This window comes from Gymnodraco acuticeps, unplaced genomic scaffold (genome assembly GCF_902827175.1).
Source record: "Gymnodraco acuticeps unplaced genomic scaffold, fGymAcu1.1, whole genome shotgun sequence".
Lineage (NCBI taxonomy): Eukaryota > Metazoa > Chordata > Actinopteri > Perciformes > Bathydraconidae > Gymnodraco > Gymnodraco acuticeps.
Window position 1 is genome coordinate 423,249 of NW_022992290.1, and position 23,523 is coordinate 446,771.

Sequence of the window (23,523 nt, forward strand, 5' to 3'; positions counted from 1 at the left end):
GAATGTGGTCGTCTTTCAACCAGAGGTTTGTGGGTTCGATCTAGGGCTGCTCAATTAATCGTGTTTTAATCGCAATTACGATGTTGGCTTGCAACGATTATGAAAACAACATAATCAAAATAAAACGAGTTTTTCAGTTGAATTCTACTTAAAGTTCAGAGTAATCAACTGTTGAAAACATACGGTTCACATATTTGTTTTCAATAAATGGATGTTTTCAAAGTAAATCGTTTTTAATAATCTTGATATCAATTATTGCCCCAAATAATCGAGATTATGATTTTTGCCGTAATCGAGCAGCCCTAGTTCATCCCAACCCATATGCAGTCAACATGTCGATGTATCCTTGGGCAAAATGCTTGCTCCCTTTGTGTACGCATCTTAGCTTCCCAAGTGGTACTGCTCTGGATGAATGAGGTGTGAATTGGTGAAAGAATGACTCTCAGTATGTAAACCGCTGTATGAGTACAGTAACTGTTGGAACGTGAAAAGACTGAGCTTTGTGCTCACGTTGCATCGGACAAAAGCATCAAAGTCAATCTGCAGATAAAAAGCTCAAAAAGATGGTAAAACAAAGGAAGCAAATCACGAAGAATAACAAGCATGGGGACACAGGAATATGGTTGTTGACGCTTATGGGGGATAGTACTGACATATTGTAAAGTCAATCTAACAAAAAAGTATTTAAAATGTAAAAAAAGCAGATGGAAAGTGTGTGTTCTCGGCTGGGCACATGCACTCTGTGGTTCAGGTAGGCCTGCTGCACATTGTGGTCAGGTTATTGCCCGAGGGATCAGAAATGCACTGTGGGAACTTTAATGCACCGCTAAACTGATTCTATTCCCTGGTGTGAGATAGACAGTATGTGATAGTACCATGATTCAGTTCAGTGTATTACACAAATCGACATACTTCTATATCATTGCAGTATACAGTATTTGTTCTACTCTGCGCTTACTAATCGTATTCCTGCATCTACCCTACAGCATTTGCACTATTTGACTTCCTTATTTCTTTATGTCTTGAGTATATTGTATGTAGCCCTGTTGGCGAAGCTCGACTCCTTGTATTGATCTTTGCATAAATACAAATAACAACCCAAATAGGATAACATATTATTTCAACAGTAAGAACTTATAACCAGATGTACAGAGTTATGGAATATCTATGGTAGTTATATAAAAAAGAAATATGACTTAAAGGCTATTACAAAATAATTAAATCAAAGGGTGTTTCTCAATGTCAAGTACGCTTGCTTGGTAGCACATGTCTTCTGAGTCACTTGCTTCAGAAGCGAGGCAAGAATACTTCCTAGCATTCGGAAAACGAAGAGTGGAACAGGCGAGCAAGTGTGCAGGTGTGCGTCATATGAGAGCCCCCCGCCTTACATTTTCCGCCACAGATTTGGGGGAATTGGTCCGTGCGCAAAGCATTGTGGGGATTTTAAGATGTGTAGCCTCGAAATTTCTCGCTACGAAGTGCGCCGGGCTCGGTAGAATTCCAAGTATGCTGGACATTGGAACAGTACTTCGGCAGCACTCGATGACGTAGTATGCTTGAAATAGTGGCTCTGGAGCAGCCTTCCTCGACATTGAGAAACACCCAGAATGAATGAAATAATCAGTAAGTGTGTTTTTAATCAGGCTAAACCAATTATGTGAGCATTAGCTAGCTATAGGATTAGGATCGCTAACACAGGTATGTTCATCATTATCTCCTTGTGTTGTTGGTGATCTGATTTGATATGACGCTGCAGCACCGAGCCCCTTAGAGGCTGACAATCTTTCTGGTAATAAGTGTCATTTGTTTACAGTAATTACTTTGTTGTCAGAAATGTGGCGGGGATTTACAGATAGCACAAAGCCACACACAGAAAGTCTAACTCTATAGAAAAGCCAAAAGCATCTTTTTTGCGATTCAGGAAACAGCTAATAAAAACGATGAATGGCCGGTGTAACAAAAAGGGCAACATGGAACTATTTGTTAAGGAACATGAAGTCCAATTTTGTTTACTGAAGCAGAAATGATGAATAAAACATTACACAGACTATTGTACGGCTAACCCTGGTGTGCTCTGAAATAATCTAAAAGGACACATGCAGGACAAAGACAATTATCATAGAGTGAGTGGTGGAAAAATAAGACCTCTCAGACAGACATTTCACACATTTCCACGCTGTTCAAGGACTTAAATTTGGATTTATTTTTAAAGCTTTTGCAAATGTAAAGACCCATGGCTGCTCTGTATTACTTATTTGTCCTCTGTCTCCTCTGACTCTGCATCTCTGCCTCTCTTTGTGTCTTTTCCCCTCACTACCTCCATCTAATCTTGCTTTCTCAAGCCACGGAGGCAAAAAAAAAGGACAAGGACAGGCTATTCTATTCAAATCGAAATCCAGGGGAGCAGACTCAAATCCAACCCAATCGCATTTATAGCCAGGTTCCGCTCCAAATTGTCATTTGTCCACTGTCTATTGGCTCGGGCGAAGGTCTGCAGTGAATGACACCGACTACAGCCCAGCTGAGGGAGGAAGTAGGGAAGGAAGGTTGTTATGTATCTTAAATTATTCGTTTTCTATGTTTCATGATTATTTAAGTTGCTGGTCCTTCGGATTCACTCGTATTTCTAGGTTAAGGTTTTCATTTGGCGGCTTTTTTAGCCACGCTCGAGGCATAGCCTTAAGGCGGCAAAACCGTTCCACCATGTTGGGCGAGACTGAAGCATCTCAACAACTATCTCTGGATACAAATTGTAATAGCTTGGGTGATCTCTTAAAGGTGGGGTAGGTAAGTTTGAGAAACCGGCTCGAGATACACTTTTTGTTATATTCCATGGAATGCTCTTAACATCCCGATAGCAATGAATATCTGAAGTGCTTTGACAAAAAATCCATACAAAAAATTCATCTGTGGAAGCCGTAGCGCTGTAAAAAGCACGACCAATCATCTGAGCCGGCCCGGCTAAAATAACTGGATGGCCTACCTGCCTGTCAGCCTTCCATCTGTGCACAAACTTATCTCGTGCCCTCATTGGTCATGTGCGCGTTCGTGTGTGTTGGAGGAGGGGCTCTGTGAGGAAGTGGCAGATTTGTTCCGGTTGTGTATTTTCAAATTCTAGCGCACTCGAGCTGGTTTCTCCAGAATGACCTACCCCACCTTTAAGTTTTCATCTAAAGGGCCATCATCTTCCAAACATCCAATTTGTCCAAAACTTTGGTTTATGACCAAATACCAGCTAATTTCAGATGGTGAACATTTAAAATCTTCTTTGTGAGCATGTTAGCAGATATTGAAGTGACTGTTATTTTGTATATTGATTGTTGTGTTTTATCTTAATGTGTGCATATGTGTAAATGTGTCTGTTGATTCTATTGGATATACATATTTATACATATTTGTATATTTGTATTCGGGATTGTTGGAAACGTTATTTTGATCTCTCTGTCTGTACAAACACACAGACAAATTGACATGAAAGTTGACTTTGACTAATGTTTGCATTTAGCTCTAATTAACGCAGTGATTTGGCCGCATTACAAAGCTGCAAGAGTGGCTTTAGTCTAAGTCTTGTTTTGTCGTAAAAAACACCTTGTAAATTCAGTTCTCTATCAATGTGTAAGGGTAAGAAAATCCTTGGCAACTCTCAATAATTTATGTTGCTGTAAATAAAAAGGAACTTCGATGTGGAGGTCTTGTAAATGCTGTATTTCCAACATATTATGTTGGAAATGCCGAACTAAATGCTTTAATGCGCGGGAGGCCAAACATTTCCAGAGATAAACAGAAAGCCAGGTTACCTTGGACATACTTGTTTAACACTGTGCTATGTGTCATAACTTAAAAGATTGTACACCAAGTATTTTATGAAGTTTAAGGCATAAACACGACATCAATTGTGAGCAAACGCAGTCTGTCTGACAATCCCGAACCATCCAGATCACGTTATCGTTAATAACCGGAGACTTATCCTTCAGTTTGACCGTGAGGAGGTCTTAGATGACAGCTGGAACATCTCAAAGTCCTTCTTACTCGGGATATTGCACTTTTAGATAAGAATTATTTTCATCTCAGTAAGCAAAGAAGACTGGTTCCCAAAAGACCGACAACCACGACTCCAATCTTGCATAAAATCTGCTGCATCTCTCTCAGGATGGATCTCGGCACAAACACTTTCATGTTTGGGATCCCCCATGGGCCAACAGCGCTCAGTAACGTATGCATTCAAGGCGCCGCTTTGGGAGAAATCATCCGACAAATGGCAGGTGTTGCATCACTGTTCCATTTCTTCAGTCTGTTATGTATTTACTTTTCTGACAGTGAACACGTCTGTGACTTTAATTGACGGTACTGTATAAATAGAATGTTATTATACTGTCTATTATGAATGGTACTATGAATTATTAATATTCTTTTTAGTAGTATCGTAGTGGAGCTTTAAAAAAGGTCCTACTTCAGTAGGTTTTCACAGAAGATAAAATAACGAGGATGTTTGTCAAATAAATACATGTTTCTTTTACTTGCTTTTTAAATGGAGTACAAGAGCCACTGAAGGGTTGTTAATCAGATATGTGTTTGCCCATCTCAGCATGTGTTTCCATAGACTGTACAGAAAGAAGCTAATGAGAATATTAAATGGTATTTGTGAATAGCCAATGGGGTATTTGTTCTATCCGCGTCCCTCTGTGTATAGAAGTGTCACTAAATGACCCTACATACAATAGATTGCTCTTATAAATGTTTAATCGTGTCACGCTGGTTAAATGATTTAACATTTATCAGGTATTTCTTGATTGAAATTGAAGATGTCAACATTGATTCAGGTGAAGCTTTCTGTTTTCATTCCAAACAGTGCAAAATCAGTAGACTGGAGCCAGGTGACTCGTCTTTGACAGGACATTTGAAAGCATATTGGCAATTAACCAAATTGAAGGAGTGACAATTCAGCAATACATCGAGAGGTGTTGTCACTCCTTCACTTGGTAACCACGGGTTGTTGTATCTACATAAGCTATGACAGACTTTCACTGTTTAGGGAATATCTGCCAGTCAATGTACGACATGCTGGCCAGAGTTATTCTGAAACTGCCAGTAAGAGTTATTGGATTGTTTGACGATGGGATTATTGCATGTCTTAACTTGTCGGTCATTTAGCTGATTCCCAAAAAGGAAATCAACTCGATGACTGAGCAGAAAAAGGAAGTCTAGTCTCAGCCAAGGACACATTTACTGGACCCTCGGTAGAGAAGGGCTCAAAGACACTTTAGTAACTGTGCACCTGTGACTCACACAGAGAAGTAAATCTGCCACTAGAATTGGACCTTACTGCTGGCAGACTTATTTGAGCCTAGAGTCCTTAATAAATTGCTCTTAGGACAAGCATGTTGGCAACACTATTCTCAATTCAAAGGTTTGGATAACCTTTGAATTTAGGTAACTCGCTTGTTATTTTCTTTATGAATTGTTTTATGTAGAGACTAAAAACCAACGTTACATCTTCAAATTGCTGGTTAGTGCAGCACATATTCCAATCTGAAACCTAAGGATGTTTTAGTTTACTATTACTTAATAGAAAAAGCAAGAAATCCTCACTGGAGAAAATGAAACTATAAATTGTTACAAGAAAAACTAGAGAATGACCAACAATTTTCTGTTGTTGGACTTAAGCCAATGCTCTGGAAGATTTAACATTAGCTACTGTATGTGTTAGATACTATTAACATTACTCATAGTATATAAATGTGTCTTATATTGAGTTATATTGAGTAAACACATATATAAGCCTGTTTGAAGTAACCTATCTGTGAACTTAACATCTAGCATGAAAACCATTGTTGTGTAATTTGGAACTTTAGCACAATTTCCAGAAACGTTCGATGACAAGGCTTTTACTCAGTGACATGAAACTGGGCTCAAGACTCAGTATAATCCTATTTCTACTAATTACAAATCCCACCTCTCAAGTAGCCTATATCTCCTAGATTGCACCGTTTACCGTTTAATATAATGTACGCTTTAATATTAATCTACTTCATGACATTCAGCAATGGCTATTTGTTGATGTAGAGCTTTTTTTTATTACATTCTTAAAGAAAGATCCCGTTTGACACTCCGCACAATTGAGTGCTAGGTCATGCCAGGTTGCCATTATTTTGTCATGGTTTTCAAGTCGGCTCCATAGAAGTACAACACACATTATTAGGTAGAAATGTCAGCAAGACGACATCCTGCCAATGCCAACTGACCCTGTGACGTAAATTACCCTTCCTTATCGCTTTGTTCTTTTCAAAGAGTACCTCGGTAAATTGTACAGAGAGGTTGATGAAACCACGCCAGCTCAGACTCTCTCAGCCCCCGGGGGGAAGAACAATAAAATGTCACAGAAGCCTTCAAACAACAACAAAAAGATGCTCTCCGAGGCACGCAGCCGAGCGCTGTCACAAAGTCAAGCGTGACACCTCCCATGTACAAAATATGTGCCTCCGCTTCCCCGCGCTGTGAAGATATCAACCTGAAAATGGCTCAGTGAAGCCGAACACTGAGCCGTGATAAATAAGTCACAATAATATTTAAATATTCATTGTAGAATAAGAGAACAAGATGAACAAAAAACAGGATAAACCCCCTCCTCTCCTCCCGGCTTTGCACATCAAAACAGTTTGTCTTCAGGAAGTTCAACTGCATTATCAAATTCTCCCTTCAAGGGAATCATCAAACATACAGTAGCCCGTGTAAGGGGCTGATAGTCGTCACGCCTCGGGCTGCTCGTATGAATGAACAACAGATAAGGGCGCGTAGCTCATTACCTCAATTATATCGTTTGCTCGTGCCGTCTGTCGATGCATTTACGCAAATTGGACAAATTTGCCAGTATATGAAGTCATTGACACACAGGCCACGGGAGGGTGATCGTACTGTAACACTACAAAGAGAGAGAGGGGCTTCCCCGTTCAAAAACTACACCACGTGGTCCAGCTGAGCCACCCAGCTGGAGCAGTGTCAATATATCTGTCCTTTAAAAATACCCGTCCATTAGTTGAAAAGAAACAATCGACATGCTGCGGCATTCTCAGCGTGGAAAAAAAACGGGAGGTTTGGCATTCACTCCTCCATCCATCCCGCTGTTTGCTTTTGATAACAAAACTCGTAATGACATTTGAATACTCACCAGGCTGAAAAATGAAGCAATGAGAGAATTGGAGATAGAACAAGGCAGAGAAAAAGAGGAGTGTGTGTGTTCGCAGTGTGTGAGTGCAAGTTAGTGTGCGTGCTAGTGCGATATGTGCATGGTCGGATGAGACCTAACTTGGTTTGAAGCCAAGTGGTGCGGTTGAGGCAGCAGTTTTCCGCCGAAACCGAAGACCGAAGTCTGTTAAGAAAGCTTGTGATTAATTTGCGCTGTGTCACTTTCCCAGCCCCTGACTTCTCCTTCAACAGAGAGGGCTTGAAGAGCTGTTTAATTACTCATCACTTTCCCTGCTAGGAAATAGAGCGTTGCTGGTTGGACACCACCGTATGGAGGAGAAAAAAGAAAATGTCTGCAAGCTGTTTTGAATATGTTATATATCGAATGCCTGCACTACAGGAGTGGTAAGCTGTTTTGGGAATATATATGAATGCATTGGCTGGCCTGCTAAACACACACACACACACACTTATGCATAGCCTACACAGAGTGAGGCAGACGCAACACACACGCCTGGCAGTAACCATCCTGGCACACAGGGGTATTTTTAAGTAAAGAAGGCCTTCAAAGCTCTATTTGAATCATTTCTGTGTGTTTCTGTGTGGCTTCCTGCTTCTATACGTATATGCTCTTTTCTGGAATAGTTTTTCTGCGTTATTATGGTGTGTGTGTGTGTGTGTGTGTGTGTGTGTGTGTGTGTGTGTGTGTGTGTGTGTGTGTGTGTGTGTGTGTGTGTGTTTGTGTGTGTGTGTGTGTGTGTGTGTGTGTGTGTGTGTGTGTGTGTGTGTGTGTGTGGTGTGTGTGTGTGTGTGTGTGTGTGTGTGTGTGTGTGTGTGTGTGTGCATCTCTAAGAATGCCTGTGAATGAGTGTCTCAAAGTGTGTGTATATGCCGACACACAGTGAAGGACAAGGAGCACACTTGTGTCTGCTTGAGAGAGAAGCCAACTGAAAGATGGGCAGATAGATTGAGTGGTGTGTGTGTGTGTGTGTGTGTGTGTGTGTGTGTGTGTGTGTGTGTGTGTGTGTGTGTGTGTGTGTGTGTGTGTGTGTGTGTGTGTGTGTGTGTGTGTGTGTGTGTGTGTGTGAGTGCACCAAGGATTCCTAACAGTCTGCCTAGCAGGGTGTGAGAAAGCGAAGTGAAGAAGAGTGAATCACAACGAGGTGTGTGTGATTTTGAGGGCTCACACAAAAGGTGTGTGTGTGTCTAGTAGATTCTCATGCGGGGATAAGCAGCTTAGGTGAGAGCATATTCTTTTCGAAGTAAATCTCATTAATTTTAATTAGCTGTATATTTAGCCCGTACACTTGCATTGGGTGTAATTCTGTGTGTATATATAGCGACCGCTGAGCAGGTGAAATGAAGATCATTTTGCTGTAGCCGCCTCACATTTGCATAATGTCCTGTTTTTGATTGTGTCGCGTGCCTAAGGAGGATATCACAGGCAAACATGCATTCCCTTCATTTTCCTATTGCATGCTCTATGTAGCGCGCCGCGGCTTTTCCTTATAAATGTTCACCTTTTTTCCTCCTGTGTGTTTTTTCCTCCTCCCTATATGATGTTTTTTTTCATTTCCCCCCCGGTCTGTGCACCCCATCATCAGACTGCGCTTGCTGCTCCCCCTCCTCCTCCGTTTCCCCATGCTCTTACTGTATGGATTTCTGTTGTTCACGTGTATGCCTCTGTCTTTCTCCCTCTGTCTCCCTCGCCCTCCCTCCACTCCTGGTAATCAGCTTATCCTATGTGTGTCCAAGCCTCTATGTCTGCGTTCCTCCTCTCTTTGTTTCAGATTCATTCAGCAGGGAGATTAGAGATGCCTATTTGGTGCCTTTGTCTTCATCCGGCGCACTAGCTCTGAGTTACACCGCGTGGCGATGGCCTCGTCGTCAAAAGCCACATCCACTCATCATACCCTGATCAGTGTCAAGGGCCACATGCAAAATAAAGTCCAAGGCTGCCTCTATCCACTGGGCAAGTATGTGAGTTTGAAGCATCTCAGTGAGTGACTGTCTGATTGATAGGCTGATCTTATTTAATGTTTGAGTGAGGTTACATATTCCCTGCACAAATCGTCAGTCTTTTAAATCTCGAGGATAACAGAATAAAGCTCACAAGCTTATTTGTGTTCATCAATAGACTGCTGTTTAGGAATCTTGAATTGAAACACTTCAGTACCTCCACTTGAGAAATCAAAAGACGCGGAGGCAGATTTAAAAGGGAAATGTCTTTCCTACTGTAGGTCATTATCAGAGTATTCAGCAGGAAACACAATGAAGATATTCTCGGTGTATGGCAAATACCTTTTTTATGTTTTAAACATAATAAATGTAACACACAATGAGCTCGCAAAATGTAAAATGTGACGGGGTAAAGTGCATGAAGGATAACAGGCTATTTACTTAACTTTCTGTTCTAAAATGTAGCGGTCTGACCTCAATTAGACCTTGTATTAAAATGTGATGTCTGTGTGAATACCACTGTTATCCCTTTCCTCACAACTGAGCCGGCCAGCGAACCAATCAGAGTAGACTGGGCTCTGGTTTCAGACAGAGGGTGAAAAGAAGTGCTGCAGCACAGGCAGTAGAAAAATAAAGAGCCCTTTGAACAATAAAGCATGGAGACATGTCACGTCAGAAGCAACAAGTCCTCCAACTCATACGACCAAATATGTCGTTTGTTCAAGCGCTTAATACGACCTATAATTACGTTTTAAAGTTGTCGGCCTCTAGTGCTCCCGTTGAATGCAAACGTTACAGAGGGTCGTTTATTCACAAATAACCCTCTCTGTAAAATCCTAAATTGTAGGATAGTTTGGCCATTAAAACACTTTTTGATTAGATTTCTAGCGAGAAGTATATATTGTACTTTTAGAATCCACGTCCAGTCGTTATGTAGGATCTATAGTTTGATAGATATTACGAAGATGATTTGAGGTTTCATCAAGAGAACGTGTATATGCGGCAAGCTTCCATGTAAAGTTACGGGTTGAAAACAGTATTTCCGGTCTCGACGTTTTCATAATAAAACCAATGATCAAATGATTTAACAGTGATATCTGCATTACTCACAACTAAAAAACATCAGTTTATCCTTGTTAATTATACGACATTAATTGGTTTAAATTGTGTACAATGCTTTTGTGTTTTTCCCATAGGGTTTTCTCTTTCGATTCTGAGAGACACATTTATTTTTTCAGAGGTTTTGATAGGCTAAAATCACGCCGCAATGCACGTCGGGATATGGTGTTTATGTGATATGAAATCGGAAAACATTTTTAAAAATAATAATAATACTTAATTCCGAGTGTTCTTGCTTTTCTCTTTGAAAGTCATCACATAACGGCATTGTAATACACGGTTCGGCTGCATTAAATATTACATATCTGCCGTAGATATTTATTTATAGAGCCCTGATCAGAAGACCTTTTGACAAACTGTAAGAAATGCCGCCAAAACTGAATACGTGACGTGGACCATAAAATATCAACAATTAAACAACATCTTCCATTTCTTTTCACACAATACGTCTCCTTGCAGTATCACCACTAATTCGGCTGACTTTTATATTTGATCCAATACGTAGATAGTCTGTATTTACACCATAACGGTGCACAGCTGATAGAAAGGGATTTTTTTGTAGTTTTTAAAGATATTACTGATTTTCTGAACTACCTTTCCAACTCCTCATGCAGTTGACTGTTACAGGTCTATCAAAGTTTATGGTACAATGCATAAGCTTCACATTGAGAGACTGAAACTGTATTTTCCTTTAGCGTTCTGTTTTAATTTCACAATAAAGTGAATAGTCATATTATGTTTGATATTATTATGTTTTATTAACTAGACCACTGGTCTAAACCGTACCTCCTAGTGGTTAAAGCACGTTATTGAATTTAGTTGTTGAATAAGTTTAATTTTGATGAAAACATTTAAATATTAAGAGTAGCCTACATACAAAATAGGGGTCAATGATAGAAATATAGAATAGAAAATATCAAGAAGATACTGTAGTGATCTCTACAATAAAACAGTTTAGTGCAGGACGTCCAAAGATATTAACAGGTGGATGTGCAAAACAGACAAACTGATAAGGCTGAATTTGACTCAGGTGTAACGAAAGTCTGATTTAAGGGTTCTTTATATTTCACATCATTAATCAGAATCTGCAAAGTAACAAAAATAAATGTAGTAGAGTAAAAATACCAGGTTGACCTCTGAATTGTAGTGGAGTAGAACAAAGTAGTACATGCTGCTGTAACAAAAACATTTCCCAACTTGGGATCAATAAAGTATCTTATCTTAAGATGATCGATGGCTACTGCCATATTTGCTAAATGTGCATCTGAACCTTGACAAGTGCATGTTTCAGGCTTATCAATTAACAACAGGAGGGGTCACAGACATAAGACCAGCTGTTAAATAAAGCTCTTCTGACCTTAGCTGTCATGTGGGTATATTAATGCTGCCCATTATGGGCACAAGCAATTTTCACCCATGTATTAATTATATGTTTTAAATTTGATAACACCAATGTGTTTCGTATCCCCTAAACCTCCAGGGATGTATACAGTTTAATACTGGCAACTTCTAATTGTGGGAAATACGAAAACGTCTTATAAAACTACAATTCCCAGTAGAGACGTGCCATAGAACATATTGCGAAACACACAATAGCCAGCATGTGTAATTCTGTGGGGGAGGGCTGGGCTGGACCCGTCCAAGTCCAGTTTTGGATAGTCTGGCGTGGTTCCATTCCATTTCAAAGAGCTGTTTGACATTCGGTGTAACCTTGTCGCACTGCCACTCCAACATCCAATCACAGAGCTTGAGGGCTAATCACGGGGTTTGTAAAACAAGGCGGATGTTGTAGTCCCAAACGATAGCTGGGGATTCTGGGTAGTGTAGTGTCTTCGGAAACTCTGTAGTGTCTAAACTCCGGAAAAACTATTTGTTTCTCCGAATCGAAGGTTAAAAACACAAAAGCATTGTACACAATTTAAACCAATCAATATTGTGTAATTAACAAGGATAAACTGATGTTTTTAAGTGGATGAGTAATGGAGATCATTTGACAGTGTGGGGAATACTTCCGGTTTTATTATGAAAACTTCGAGACCGGAAATACTGTTTTCACCCATGCTAACTTTACATGGAAGCTGCCCCATATACAGTACACGTTCTCCTGGCGAGACCTCAAATTATCTTCGTATATCTATCAAACTGTAGATCCTACACATCCACTGGACGTAGATTATAAAAGTACAATATACACTTCTCGCTAGAAATCTAATAAAAAAACATTTTAATGGCCAAACTATTCCACAATTTAGGATTTTCCAGAGGGTAATTTATGAATAAACGACCCTCCGGAGCGTTTGCAATCGACAGGAGCATGTTGTTTCTTACACGACCACTAGAGGTGCTACACTTTAAAACGTGACTCTGGGTCGTATTTAGCTGCTGAACAATCGACCTATATGGTCGTTTTTTGTAGGAGGACAGGCTGGTCAGAAGAACTAAATATAAAAAGACACATTCAGTCCCAGCCCCCATTCTCACCAGTTCTCATCACTTTTCCTCTTTCAAAGCATTTACAGTAGTAGCAAACTGCAGCAAAAAGCCACTCGTCATCATTTGTGTTGCCTTCCAGGAAAGACTCATAAAAGACAACCTTCTCCACTCCAGTGAAAAGCAAATCCAGGCTCTATGGTATCAAGTCTACCCGCCATGCTTGTTCTTGTTGACAATGCAACCCTCCCGAAGTGCTGGTTTGCAAAGGGCACATGAAAGATTTGATCCAATTACAATGCAGCCATAAATGGTGATGAAAGCACATATACTAAATACCAGGTACTGTATAAATGCAGGACATTTCAATAAACCTGAGTGCATTTTAATGGCAGATGGGAGCTAGTGCATTTAAACGGTGTGGTTCAGTGTGATTGGAAGACATAAAGAGTGCAGCATTGCAGTGGAGCCATAAATAAACTGAGCAGTAGAGGTGTAACATTACAAAAAACTTAAATAATGATACCTTTCGACAGTTTCAGTGCTAAAACCATATCCCAGTACACAATAAATATGCAACTGAAATAAAGTTATGTATCAGCCTACAGGAAACAAAGTTTGAAACTGATTAAGTACAAAAATAAACTTTCAGACTTAAAGGTGGGGTAGGTAAGTTTGAGAAACCGGCTCGAGATACACTTTTTGTTATATTCCATGGAATGCTCTTAACATCCCGAAAGCAATGAATATCTGAAGTGCTTTGACAACAAATCCATAAAAAAATGTCATCTGTGGAAGCCGTGATACTGTAAAAAGCACGACCAATCATCTGAGCCGGCCCGGCTAAAGTAACTGGATGGCCTACCTGCCTGTCAGCCTTCCATCTGTGCACAAACTTATCTCGTGCCCTCATTGGTCATATTCGTGTGTGTAAGGAAGGGGCAGATTTGTTTCCGGCTGTGTATTTTAAAATTCTAGCGCACTCGAGCTGGTTTCTCCAAAATTAGCCTACCTACCCCACCTTTAACTTTGAATCAGATTTTAAGCTACGCGAGTAAATTGTGGCTAAAACAAAAACTGTGATGCATTTTTCAAGCCATGACAAAGCCTCACTGTCAGCGTGGCAGCTGAGTCACGTTAACGTTGGATCAGCGGGTAAAGCAGAAGTGCCAGACCCCGCTTCAGACTGTGGTTCATTTAGAGTTAAACTGCTAAGTATATCACAAATGACTTCCATAAAACAGCCATTTATACTTAAAATATAAAAAGGGGAAGGTCTGGTGTGTCAGGATTGTCGACACAGAAGCTGCATGCTTGCAGAAAAACAGCGCGGACTGAGGTATTTCACCTAAAAACGCAATAAAACGTAAAGACAGATATTTGGCAAAGATTTACACTTGGAATTATGTCCGTGAGAGTTTATATTCACATTACTCCACCCAACACTTGGCATATATGTACTATGTTAGAGGCGTGATAAGACTCCCTGAATGGATATCGGTATCCTCAGCAGAAACCAGACCAGGGGAGAATTCCCAAGATAGCACACAGGTGAATTAAAATGGCTTTATGATTGTGGTATCAGCGATAACACCCCCCTCCCCCTCCCCCTCCCCCTCTCCACGACTCACTTCCTTCCACCGGCTGAAGTGATGGCATCATCAAAGAGAGGCAATAAACAAGAGCAACCTCTGCTCTTTTATTGGTGGAGCTCCTGCGCTCGGGGAGAACCCTCAGCACTCAGACTCAATCAATAGAAACGCTGCGCTCTACAGCCACGCGCTCGCCTCTTCCGGCGGTGAGGTGGAGCTTCACACAACACAGAGATGGGCTCCAACCATGGCTCCAACACACAGATACACCTTTTCCAGCAAGCCCTTGTTCTGACCAGCCATGCGTCAATGACAGGAAGGGTGATTTCCACCCCCGCAGCAATCAATTAATACAACCGTTGGAGAATTCTGGTGGTAATGGGAAAAAGATAGGCGGAAGGGGGGGAGGCAGTGTGAGCGAGGGACCTGATCAAAGGAAAAGCTGGTTGAGTGCCGAGCGCAATAATAAGGGCTCTTGTTGTTGGAAACTAAGTGAATTAATTTATTCCGAGGCTGACGTTGTTATTGTTGCTGCGTTTGTTTAATCGGAGGTGTCTTTGTGAAGTGAAGGTTTAAAGCTGACAGCTATGCATATGCCGGACCCCTAATTTCCCCGACCCCGGGTTGCTGGCTGCAGAGTGATGCGTCTTCTAAGAGAACCTGAGAGGAAGCAGAGCGTGTTACAGCTTTGCAAAATCTCAAGAGCTCTTCTCTCTTTCAGCTAAATGACATTTGCTGTTATTATGATGCCAGTAGGTAAGATTGATCTGTTCTGATGTAATCTAATCTCTCAGTGCCTGAGTGCCTGGGTGGATGAGATCTGCCTCAGATTGACGAGGTCTAATGGAGTCTTATTTGGTGGTCTTGATACTTTTAAGACCCAATGATACTGGCACAATACTGCATTTTAATTCTGCTTCATTTAGTAAAAGCATATTACTTATCACCTCTTGTTCCTCGTTGATTTGTGAGTTTCCTTTCTTTCACTTACGGATGTGTTATGTTTCAGCATGTCTGAAGCTATATGAAGATCACATAAAGACACAGGAATGTGCATAATGTGTGATGCTCTGGTGCTCATGGTGGGACTTTGTTGGGAGTTTAATCAATCAGCCACAGAGCCTTAATTAATCGGCATAATGAACAGAAGAAATAATTGCTTTTCTGCCAGATGTGAATTCGGTGCAAACTAAAGCCAGCCAATCAGGATCCAATTTATAATCACAAATCTGATCTTGACGGCAACACATTGAAAGGATCAGAGACGGATAAACTCACAAGACAATGGAAGAAATATGGATTTCAATTGACTGAACAGCAAAGGATATGAGTTGGAATATATTTTCTTTTTGTGAAAAAAACCATTACTAATTAATTTGTATGAGAAGAAATAATTGGCCTCCTCCCCAGATGTTTATGAATGAATCTGCAGATAACTAATGAGGGAAGTCTGGGTTCCATGGAAGCAGCAGATGCCATTAACCGCAGCCCACACTGACAATGCTGATCTGTCCCCATTCCAATCAGACCAGGTAACCAGTGGCTGAAAGAAATGGAAAGGCACTGGAGCCAGTAAATAGCCAAGGCAGAGATTGAAAACCACTGGTTTAGACCGGTGCCAGTAGAGCCAAATGGAAAAATAGCTTAGGCCTCTTATTAATGTCACAGTGGCTAGGCGGTAATTCCCCCAGGCTCTGTGTACCTCGGCTTGTTAATGAGTCACTGCTTATCAGTCATCCTTGTTAACAGGCAGAGAGAGCCTCCCATCCAAACCGCCTACTGCTATTGTGTGTTAGCCGCAGAGTGTATTAGCCAAATGTTCCCGGATCTTGGCACACAGGAAGTAAACTGTAAACAACAGCAGCACACACAGGAAGTGGGCAACGAGCCAGCGAGAAAAGAGCTGGTCCAGTGGGGAAGGAACCCATTTTGTGGGAGGATAAAGTGAACCGCTGGCAAAGGACGCACACATGCGGAGAACTCCCGCCTGTAAATCTTACCACACTAACGATTGGTCCACACTGCTCCCGTCCTTTAATCCTCGTCCATTATCAGCCTCAGCTGGAGGCATCAGGCTTCACTTGTTTCGACCAGCAGAACTCATCGAGGTAAATAAACTATTAGCTGTGTTTTCCTGTCACACATGCAAACACTCTGCTGGGGTCTGAGATCAGGCAGCCGTGGATTTGAGGGCCAGGTGGCTGATGGGAGGCCACCGCACGCAGCTCTGCTCACTGTCTGTGGAGTGGTCGGGCTGTCGGACCCTCCACACTCCACAGCAGCCTGAGGTAACTGGGTCAGCGGTACAGAACCGGGGCACAGTCGGCCAATTGCATGCCTAATCTGTGCCCTTCTGAGAGGCACTTTCCATCCGCAGCGCATGGCTGCACATCCAGCTGTGGAAATGGATATGTCAAATGGGGCGCAATTAGTGTCTCCCCCGATTCGTTACCTCGCTCTAAGGAAGCCTGGTCACAGATGATTTCAGAAAAAAATGACGTTTAATGCTGTCCTTTGCCTGACTTTGACATACATCAAATGAAGACGGGTCAGTGGCAGAAGGAGAGTTCGGAGGGTTGGGGGGGAATGTAGCGGTCACTGAATAATAATCAACCCTATAACTCATGGGGGAGTTCCTTTTCTCTCTTCCGCTCTCTGAATGATGAAAAGGGACACACAGTCCACATGCACAGTTCACAGTGCATCCTGTGTGGAAGTGACGGGCAGTCCTGCACTCTGATTGCTCATGTGCTCTCGCATTGATTTGCTGAGCTAATCGTTTTTTCCTCTCTAATACATAACATTGAATTATTTATGCTAAGTGTACCCTTCTGTTTCAGGGCCTCTTAGCATGGAGATCTCCATTATGACGGCATTATCTGCACACCCCGCCCTACTTTTATTTCTACATAACAGCTCGGCTGCTGTGCCACAACAACTCCAATCAGCCTGATCGAAGCAGATGTGAGCGATGGATCAGTAATCTCCAGCTTACGCATTCTTTCCTCTGAAGCTGCCATAACACTGTTTGCCACATTGTTTAGGAGAGCCAGCACAAAGCATATACATATCTTATATATATATATACACACATACATATATACGATCTGAGATCTCCTATGAGATTCACCTCCTTGTTTGCCTGAGAAAATCGAGAATTGTCAGCATTTCTTGCATCAATGCCACCAAAACCAATTCCTGTCCTTGATTGTCTTCCTAAGTAGCGCAGGATTAGATATTCTTTCTTTTTTTACAAAAGTGATTCTGAATTCACTGCCGAAAAGTTTTGTTTCAGTGAAGTGAATGTAATTCTCTGATTGCTTTGATTAATGATACAAATACACCAACTTGCATATCACAGTGAAACTGAGATAACCCTGCACTGCGTACCTGCTTGTATTCTACTCTCAATTTCAGTCTTTCATGTGTTTTCTCATCTCCTAAACACTGTCAGACGTCCCAGGCGTAATTACTCTCCTTGACTGACATGATAATGTAAAACAGCTCTTAGGTGAAACTAAAGCAGGAATTGGTCATGCATGGTCAGGCCTCCCACCAGGCACACCTTAATCAAATGTGACGGGAGTCTGAATGCTAGCCAAAATCGTTTTCGGACCCAAATAACGCACCGCTGCCTGAGTTTGAAAGAAATCTACACGGTTGGGGTCATCACTCCGACGACAGATTGATATTTCATCATCAGCACCTCAATCTGGAGATTGTTGGTGCATTTCTCATCTTCAACAGCTAGCAGGAGCCCTGACAGGCCTCCATTTGCATTTGTTTAGCACTGACCTCAACCCAGCATCTAAACTCAGGCAGATGTGTTCTCACTTCCTCTTGCACTGACCACTGTGCCACCCACCCACACTTCGTACACAAACTTGCAGAAACACAATTATGCATAATTCAAGAGAAAAAAACAGCTGATGCGGCTAAATAAAGAGGAAGTACAGTAAATGCGGTGGGTGAACTCGCACATCTGTATGCATACACGTGTAAACAGTGCATGTGCCCAGGCCTGAGCAGGCATTGTGCACACACAAGATTATTCAGATTCGTTAAAGTATGTGGGTGTGCTTAAGTGAATGCAAGGGACCTCTGAGAATGTATATTGCAAATGCAAATCAGGGGCATCTATTAAGACTCCTACTTGCCTGCTATATCTTCTTACGGTTATTTGCCAAACACTTAAATCCTTGACTGTAATGAGAAAATGCCAACAGCTTTCTACCTGAGTCGATCAATTATCTATGGATTGAGGGACAACCATGATGTGCCTGTTCGCCATCGGCAAAATGTGCCCTCAAAAGGTAGAATTACCGTCAGCCGGTCATCTGAGTGTTATGTAATTGGAAAAGCACATTTAACAGAGTATTCCTGTTCACTGGGTACTCACAGCAGGGATGATATCATTACAGAGTGCTTCTCTCATCAAATCCTCTCTTGCCATGCGCTCACAGTCGCACCCAGCTCATCAAATGTTGAGCTACAGCCACTGCGAGGGACATGTGTCTTTACTTTGTGTCTGTGTGCACACCTGTGTTGCTGTTTGAGGAAGTACAAGATGATTACTGCTCATCCCCATGTAGTGTGAACCTCTGACACAGATACAGTCCACACACATGTTAGAACGACGAGCCGCTGAGGCAGGGAACTTGAAAAGGAGGATGCTAGAGGGACTTGCGCGAGTGAGTGCCTGCTGTCAGGGAGGGAGAAAGAGGAAAATAGAAGGATGTCATGGGGAAAGTAAGCTCACTAAGGACCTGCAGTGTGCATGGGTGTGTGGGACTCTGCGACCTCGTGCAAGTCACACACATTCCTCAAAAACAAACGGCAGAAATTCCACTGGGGTCCTGGGAGGTGGGAGTGTCCCATGTGCTTATTAACGCCTCTGTGATTCCCTTGTCATCATACAGGAAACAACAACAAAAAACTCAAGTCAACAGATAAGGGGCACAGACCGGAGACAGAAAGAGAGGGTCGGGGAGGTCAGGGGCCCCGGGGACACGCAGACAGATACAGAGAATAGAAAGCAGTCAGATAAAGAGGTGCTTACCATCGATAATGTTGCCGTGGACCGCAGCTGCGAATAGTACTGTCAATAAGCTGACACTCCATAATGTGGAGGGGGCTGATGGGAAGGCCATGGTCCGCCTGTCTCTTTGAATCCTCAGGAGGGCCGAGGAGCTCTGGATCACCTGCAGGCAGAGCAGTGGAGAGATAAGGAAAACAAGCAGGGCAAAGCCTACCGGCCACTAATTGTGTCCCCTGCCATTGGCTGGCTGCTGCTGAATAAACGCTTGGCCCACCCGCTGCTCCATGGGTTTTCATCGACCTGCTTGTGTCATAGCATACGGAGAGGAGATTGAGAGGGACGGGTGCAAGAGGAGGGGGGGAGGTGATGGAAACCATACAGTAGAAAGGATAATGTATATGTACTGCTTTAGAATTATTATTACTGGCTGCTATCTCTTAGTTGACGATTCAACTGCTGGAATAAATCTGTGCAATACATACTTGTACTTCTACTTGTACTATCAGCTGGCTGCTATCACAATACTTCAGCATGCTACACTTATTTAAACACTGTTACTTTTTGTTTTCCACCTGGATGTGTATTCTTGTAAATTGGCATTTGAGTGCCTTTGATATGTTATGCCTGCCTCTTAATTAATATTTGGCTATTTTTGGCTCTTGGCTTTGGCTGTAACAATGTGCATATAGGAATAACATCATTCTGATGGTGGTGGTGCATCTGTGGTAATGAGGGGAGACAAGGAAGGGGTTGATATTACTGTGAATGTATTCCTTCACTTTAACAAGCTGTGCGCATATGGAGGGAAGGAAACGAGTGTTTTTTGGACAGCCCTCGAGCCAGCTCCAACTAATTCAAGCTAATTGGACATTGCAACAAACGTGCTTTTGAAAATAAACAGAGGAAATGAAAGAAAAAAACATAACAGCAGAGATGCACCTGTCTCCCGCTGAGAATACATCGACACTGGAGAAGGAAGACGGACAGGACGTTGGTAGAATAATAGAAGCTCATATTCTCTCTCTCTCTCTCTCTCTCTCTCTCTCTCATCTCTCATATCCTCTCTGCCTCTGCTCTATCTCTCTCTCTCTCTCTCTCGTCTCTCTCTCTCTCTCTCTCTCTCTCTCTCTCTCTCTCTCTCTCTCTCTCTCTCTCTCTCTCTCTCTCTCTCTCTCTCTCTCAAACACACACACTTCTTCTTTTCCTCTCACGCACATTCCTTAAAATAGCAGTGGCCCTGCTCTGAGGTAAAGCTCTCGGTCCATCTGCGAAACGCTCCCTCATTGCCAACGCGGAGAGGAGAAGCGCGCAGGAGTGTGTGTTGCCTGCGGGACGGGCGGGAGGTTAGGGCGGGGATAGAGTGGGGTGGAGGAGAGGAGGAGGAGGGTGTGGATGAGGGGGGGGGGGGCATGTGATGGGATGGGATGTGGGGATTGGGAGGGGTTGGGGTTCTGTGTTTATTGTTGCCCAAGCCCTTTTTTTCTGTTGGCGAGAAATGAAAACAAAACTAGAACAAGTGCATCCATGGGAAATAAGCCCCTAAAAGACAAGTTGCTGATAGCGATGATGATGATGATGATAATGATGATGATGATGATGATAATGATGATGATGATAATGATGATGATGATATTAACAATAATAACAGATCGTGGTTGCCTGCATCGCTGCGACGGACAACAGGAGCACCAGAGCAATGTGTCCATACACCTTCACTGGCAGGGATATCTGGTGCTGATGGGATGAGGTTCACAGACTCTGAGGCTGCTCCACAAAGCGCAGGCAGTTGAGGTTTTGCAGAGAGACGAAGCCACAGAGCAGAGGGAAGGGAGACCACGCACAACACGCATATTCAGAGTAAATTATAAAACACGGAGGGGGGATTATACAGCTAACCCTAACCCAGGGCAGGCATACCGGATTACACACAAACACACAGCCACCTACCCAGAGTGCGAACACAGACACATTCCTGGAGACGGGAAAGCGTCAGGTGTCTCCTGTCCGCCCTGCAGACTTACAGCCTAAACCCAGAACAACAATACAAACTGCGAAGAAGAAGAAGAAGAAGAAGAAGAAGCAATGCTCGGTAATAACCACACACACCGTTATATTCCGCCTCCGGTTCGTTAGCGCTGGTCTCCAATACGGTCCCCGGTTTAAGGTCCCTGCTTTGATGCTCGTCCTGAGCCTTCTCTCAATCTGTTTTTATCGACTTTTCTTTATCTCCTGACTCTTTGTTTTTCTTGCTTTTCCTCCTCACTGTGTGTGTGTGTGTCTCTCTCTCCACGGCTGCCGTTCACTGCAGCAAAAACAGTCTGTCTGAAAGACGAGAGGGAGGGGAGGGGACAAGGGAGGGAGGGAGGGGAGGGAGGGAGGGAGAGGGGGGGGGGTTTAATACGATTTGGCCCGTACCATCAGGATAACAGGGCCAGAGCAGGGACCTGCAACAAACACGATGGAGATGGAGCAGATAGACATGTGTGATCTCACCGAGAAATAACCATAGTGTTTCTGTTTCCCATAATACTCCACAGTGAGTGCACTGACCTTATCGCACTTGATGGTATTATATTATCTCCTGTGGTGGCACATTACTTTAGGATTCCCCGGGGGTAGCTCTGCTCACTTTATCTGGAAGTTTTATATGGAGTAGGTCTCCTATCCTTCTTCACTTTTATCAAAAGTGCAGCCGTATCTCCTTAATTAAGAGGTCATCTGGAGTTGATCGTCACAGTTCCCATTTCTTATCATTGATATTATGGAGCTATTACGCATATCTTGGAAATAGACCCATTGCTGTTTCCTTAATAATTTGCATTATGGTAATAATGGTATTACAGAGTCCTTGTTGGACTTTTACTGTGTCTTTGTATCTTCCTTTCAATACTGCTGTTCATCTGTGACTGTATTATAACTTTGTATTTCTTATCAATTCCAGAATTTGTATAATATCCGATAACGTTTGAAGGATACATTTGCAAATCAAATCAAGTTTTATTTATATAGCACATTTATAAACGATTTTTGGTCGAGCCAAAGTGCTGTACATATAATAAAAATAGCCTACAGTAGAGACTTTATCATCTGGTAGTCCTCTGACGTTTTATATATGCATCATGACCGTTTGGGACTCAGGAACCTAAGGAGGGAGGGAGGGAGGGGTTGTTCAATTTGCCAGAGAGGATTAGGGATTAGTTTTACTGGTGGATTAGGTCCGTGTGTGGGGAGGCATGATGGGGTTAAACATGGATGGCGCACGACAGCCCAATCAGTGGTGACAAACTGAAACTAAGGGAGGTGGGTTTGAAGAAAATTACAAAATAATAAAAGCCATGGGGGGGCTGAAGGGGAGATATGGGCATAGATATGTCTCATAATTATTTGTGTGAACATAAAAATAATTCGTGTGTAAATATGTGATTTGTCAATTTAAAACAACATCCACAAATGCATTTAAAAGATTTGCAAACTCACAAATACATTTGCGAGTGTAAAACGGATCTGCAAATACGCTAAATATGTTCACAAATAAAAAAAGATCTGTGAATATCTCTTTAACATTTACACCTTTCGATCAGGCATTTGTGAATCCATTTTGTATTTGTGGACCAAAAATGCGCTTGCGGATCTCAAATCTCTGTTCACGGATCTCAAATCTCTGTTCGCGGATCTCAAATCTCTGTTCGCGGATCTCAAATCTCTGTTCGCGGATCTCAAATCTCTGTTCACGGATCTCAAATCTCTGTTCACGGATCTCAAATCTCTGTTCACGGATCTCAAATCTCTGTTCACGGATCTCAAATCTCTGTTCGCGGATCTCAAATCTCTGTTCACGGATCTCAAATCTATGTTCACGGATCTCAAATCTATGTTCGCGGATCGTCTTTTTACACACGGAATTTTGAGACATATTTTCCGCCGGTCTCGGCTAAAATCTACTCGTGTCACTCGGTTATTTTCGGAAACCACGTGATGGCCGCTGATGGCGACATTTCCGCATGATTTCAAAGTAAGAGCATGATGGTTTGTTTAATGCTCTGTTTTTGTATTATAATGAACAGCGGAACGTTAGATGTATTCTTCATCACCATAACCCTGACCTAAATACGGTGCTTTTCTACAGATTACTTTATTACTGCACTGGTAAGGTAAAATTAGGCCGATTAATAAAATGTGAAGTGCTTTGTAACTTCGACCCGC

The 23,523-nt window shown here is 42.3% G+C and overlaps 1 protein-coding gene across 4 annotated transcripts in view; it reads right to left on the minus strand.

Annotated features, from left to right (window-relative positions):
• Positions 1–21,642, minus strand: part of cadm3 (cell adhesion molecule 3) — a 116,520-nt gene extending 94,878 nt beyond the window's left edge. For 3 of the 4 annotated variants that reach the window (XM_034207898.1, XM_034207896.1, XM_034207894.1), the window contains exons 1-2: positions 21,427–21,642; positions 19,342–19,483 (exon numbers count right to left, since the gene is read on the minus strand). In XM_034207898.1, the coding sequence (XP_034063789.1) occupies positions 19,342–19,432 (91 nt within the window). In that variant the 5' untranslated portion in view covers positions 19,433–19,483; positions 21,427–21,642. Of the gene's footprint in view, positions 1–19,341; positions 19,484–21,267 lie in introns of all 4 variants that reach the window. The other variant, XM_034207895.1, reaches the window with a different exon arrangement.
• Between the last annotated feature and the right edge of the window lie 1,881 nt (positions 21,643–23,523).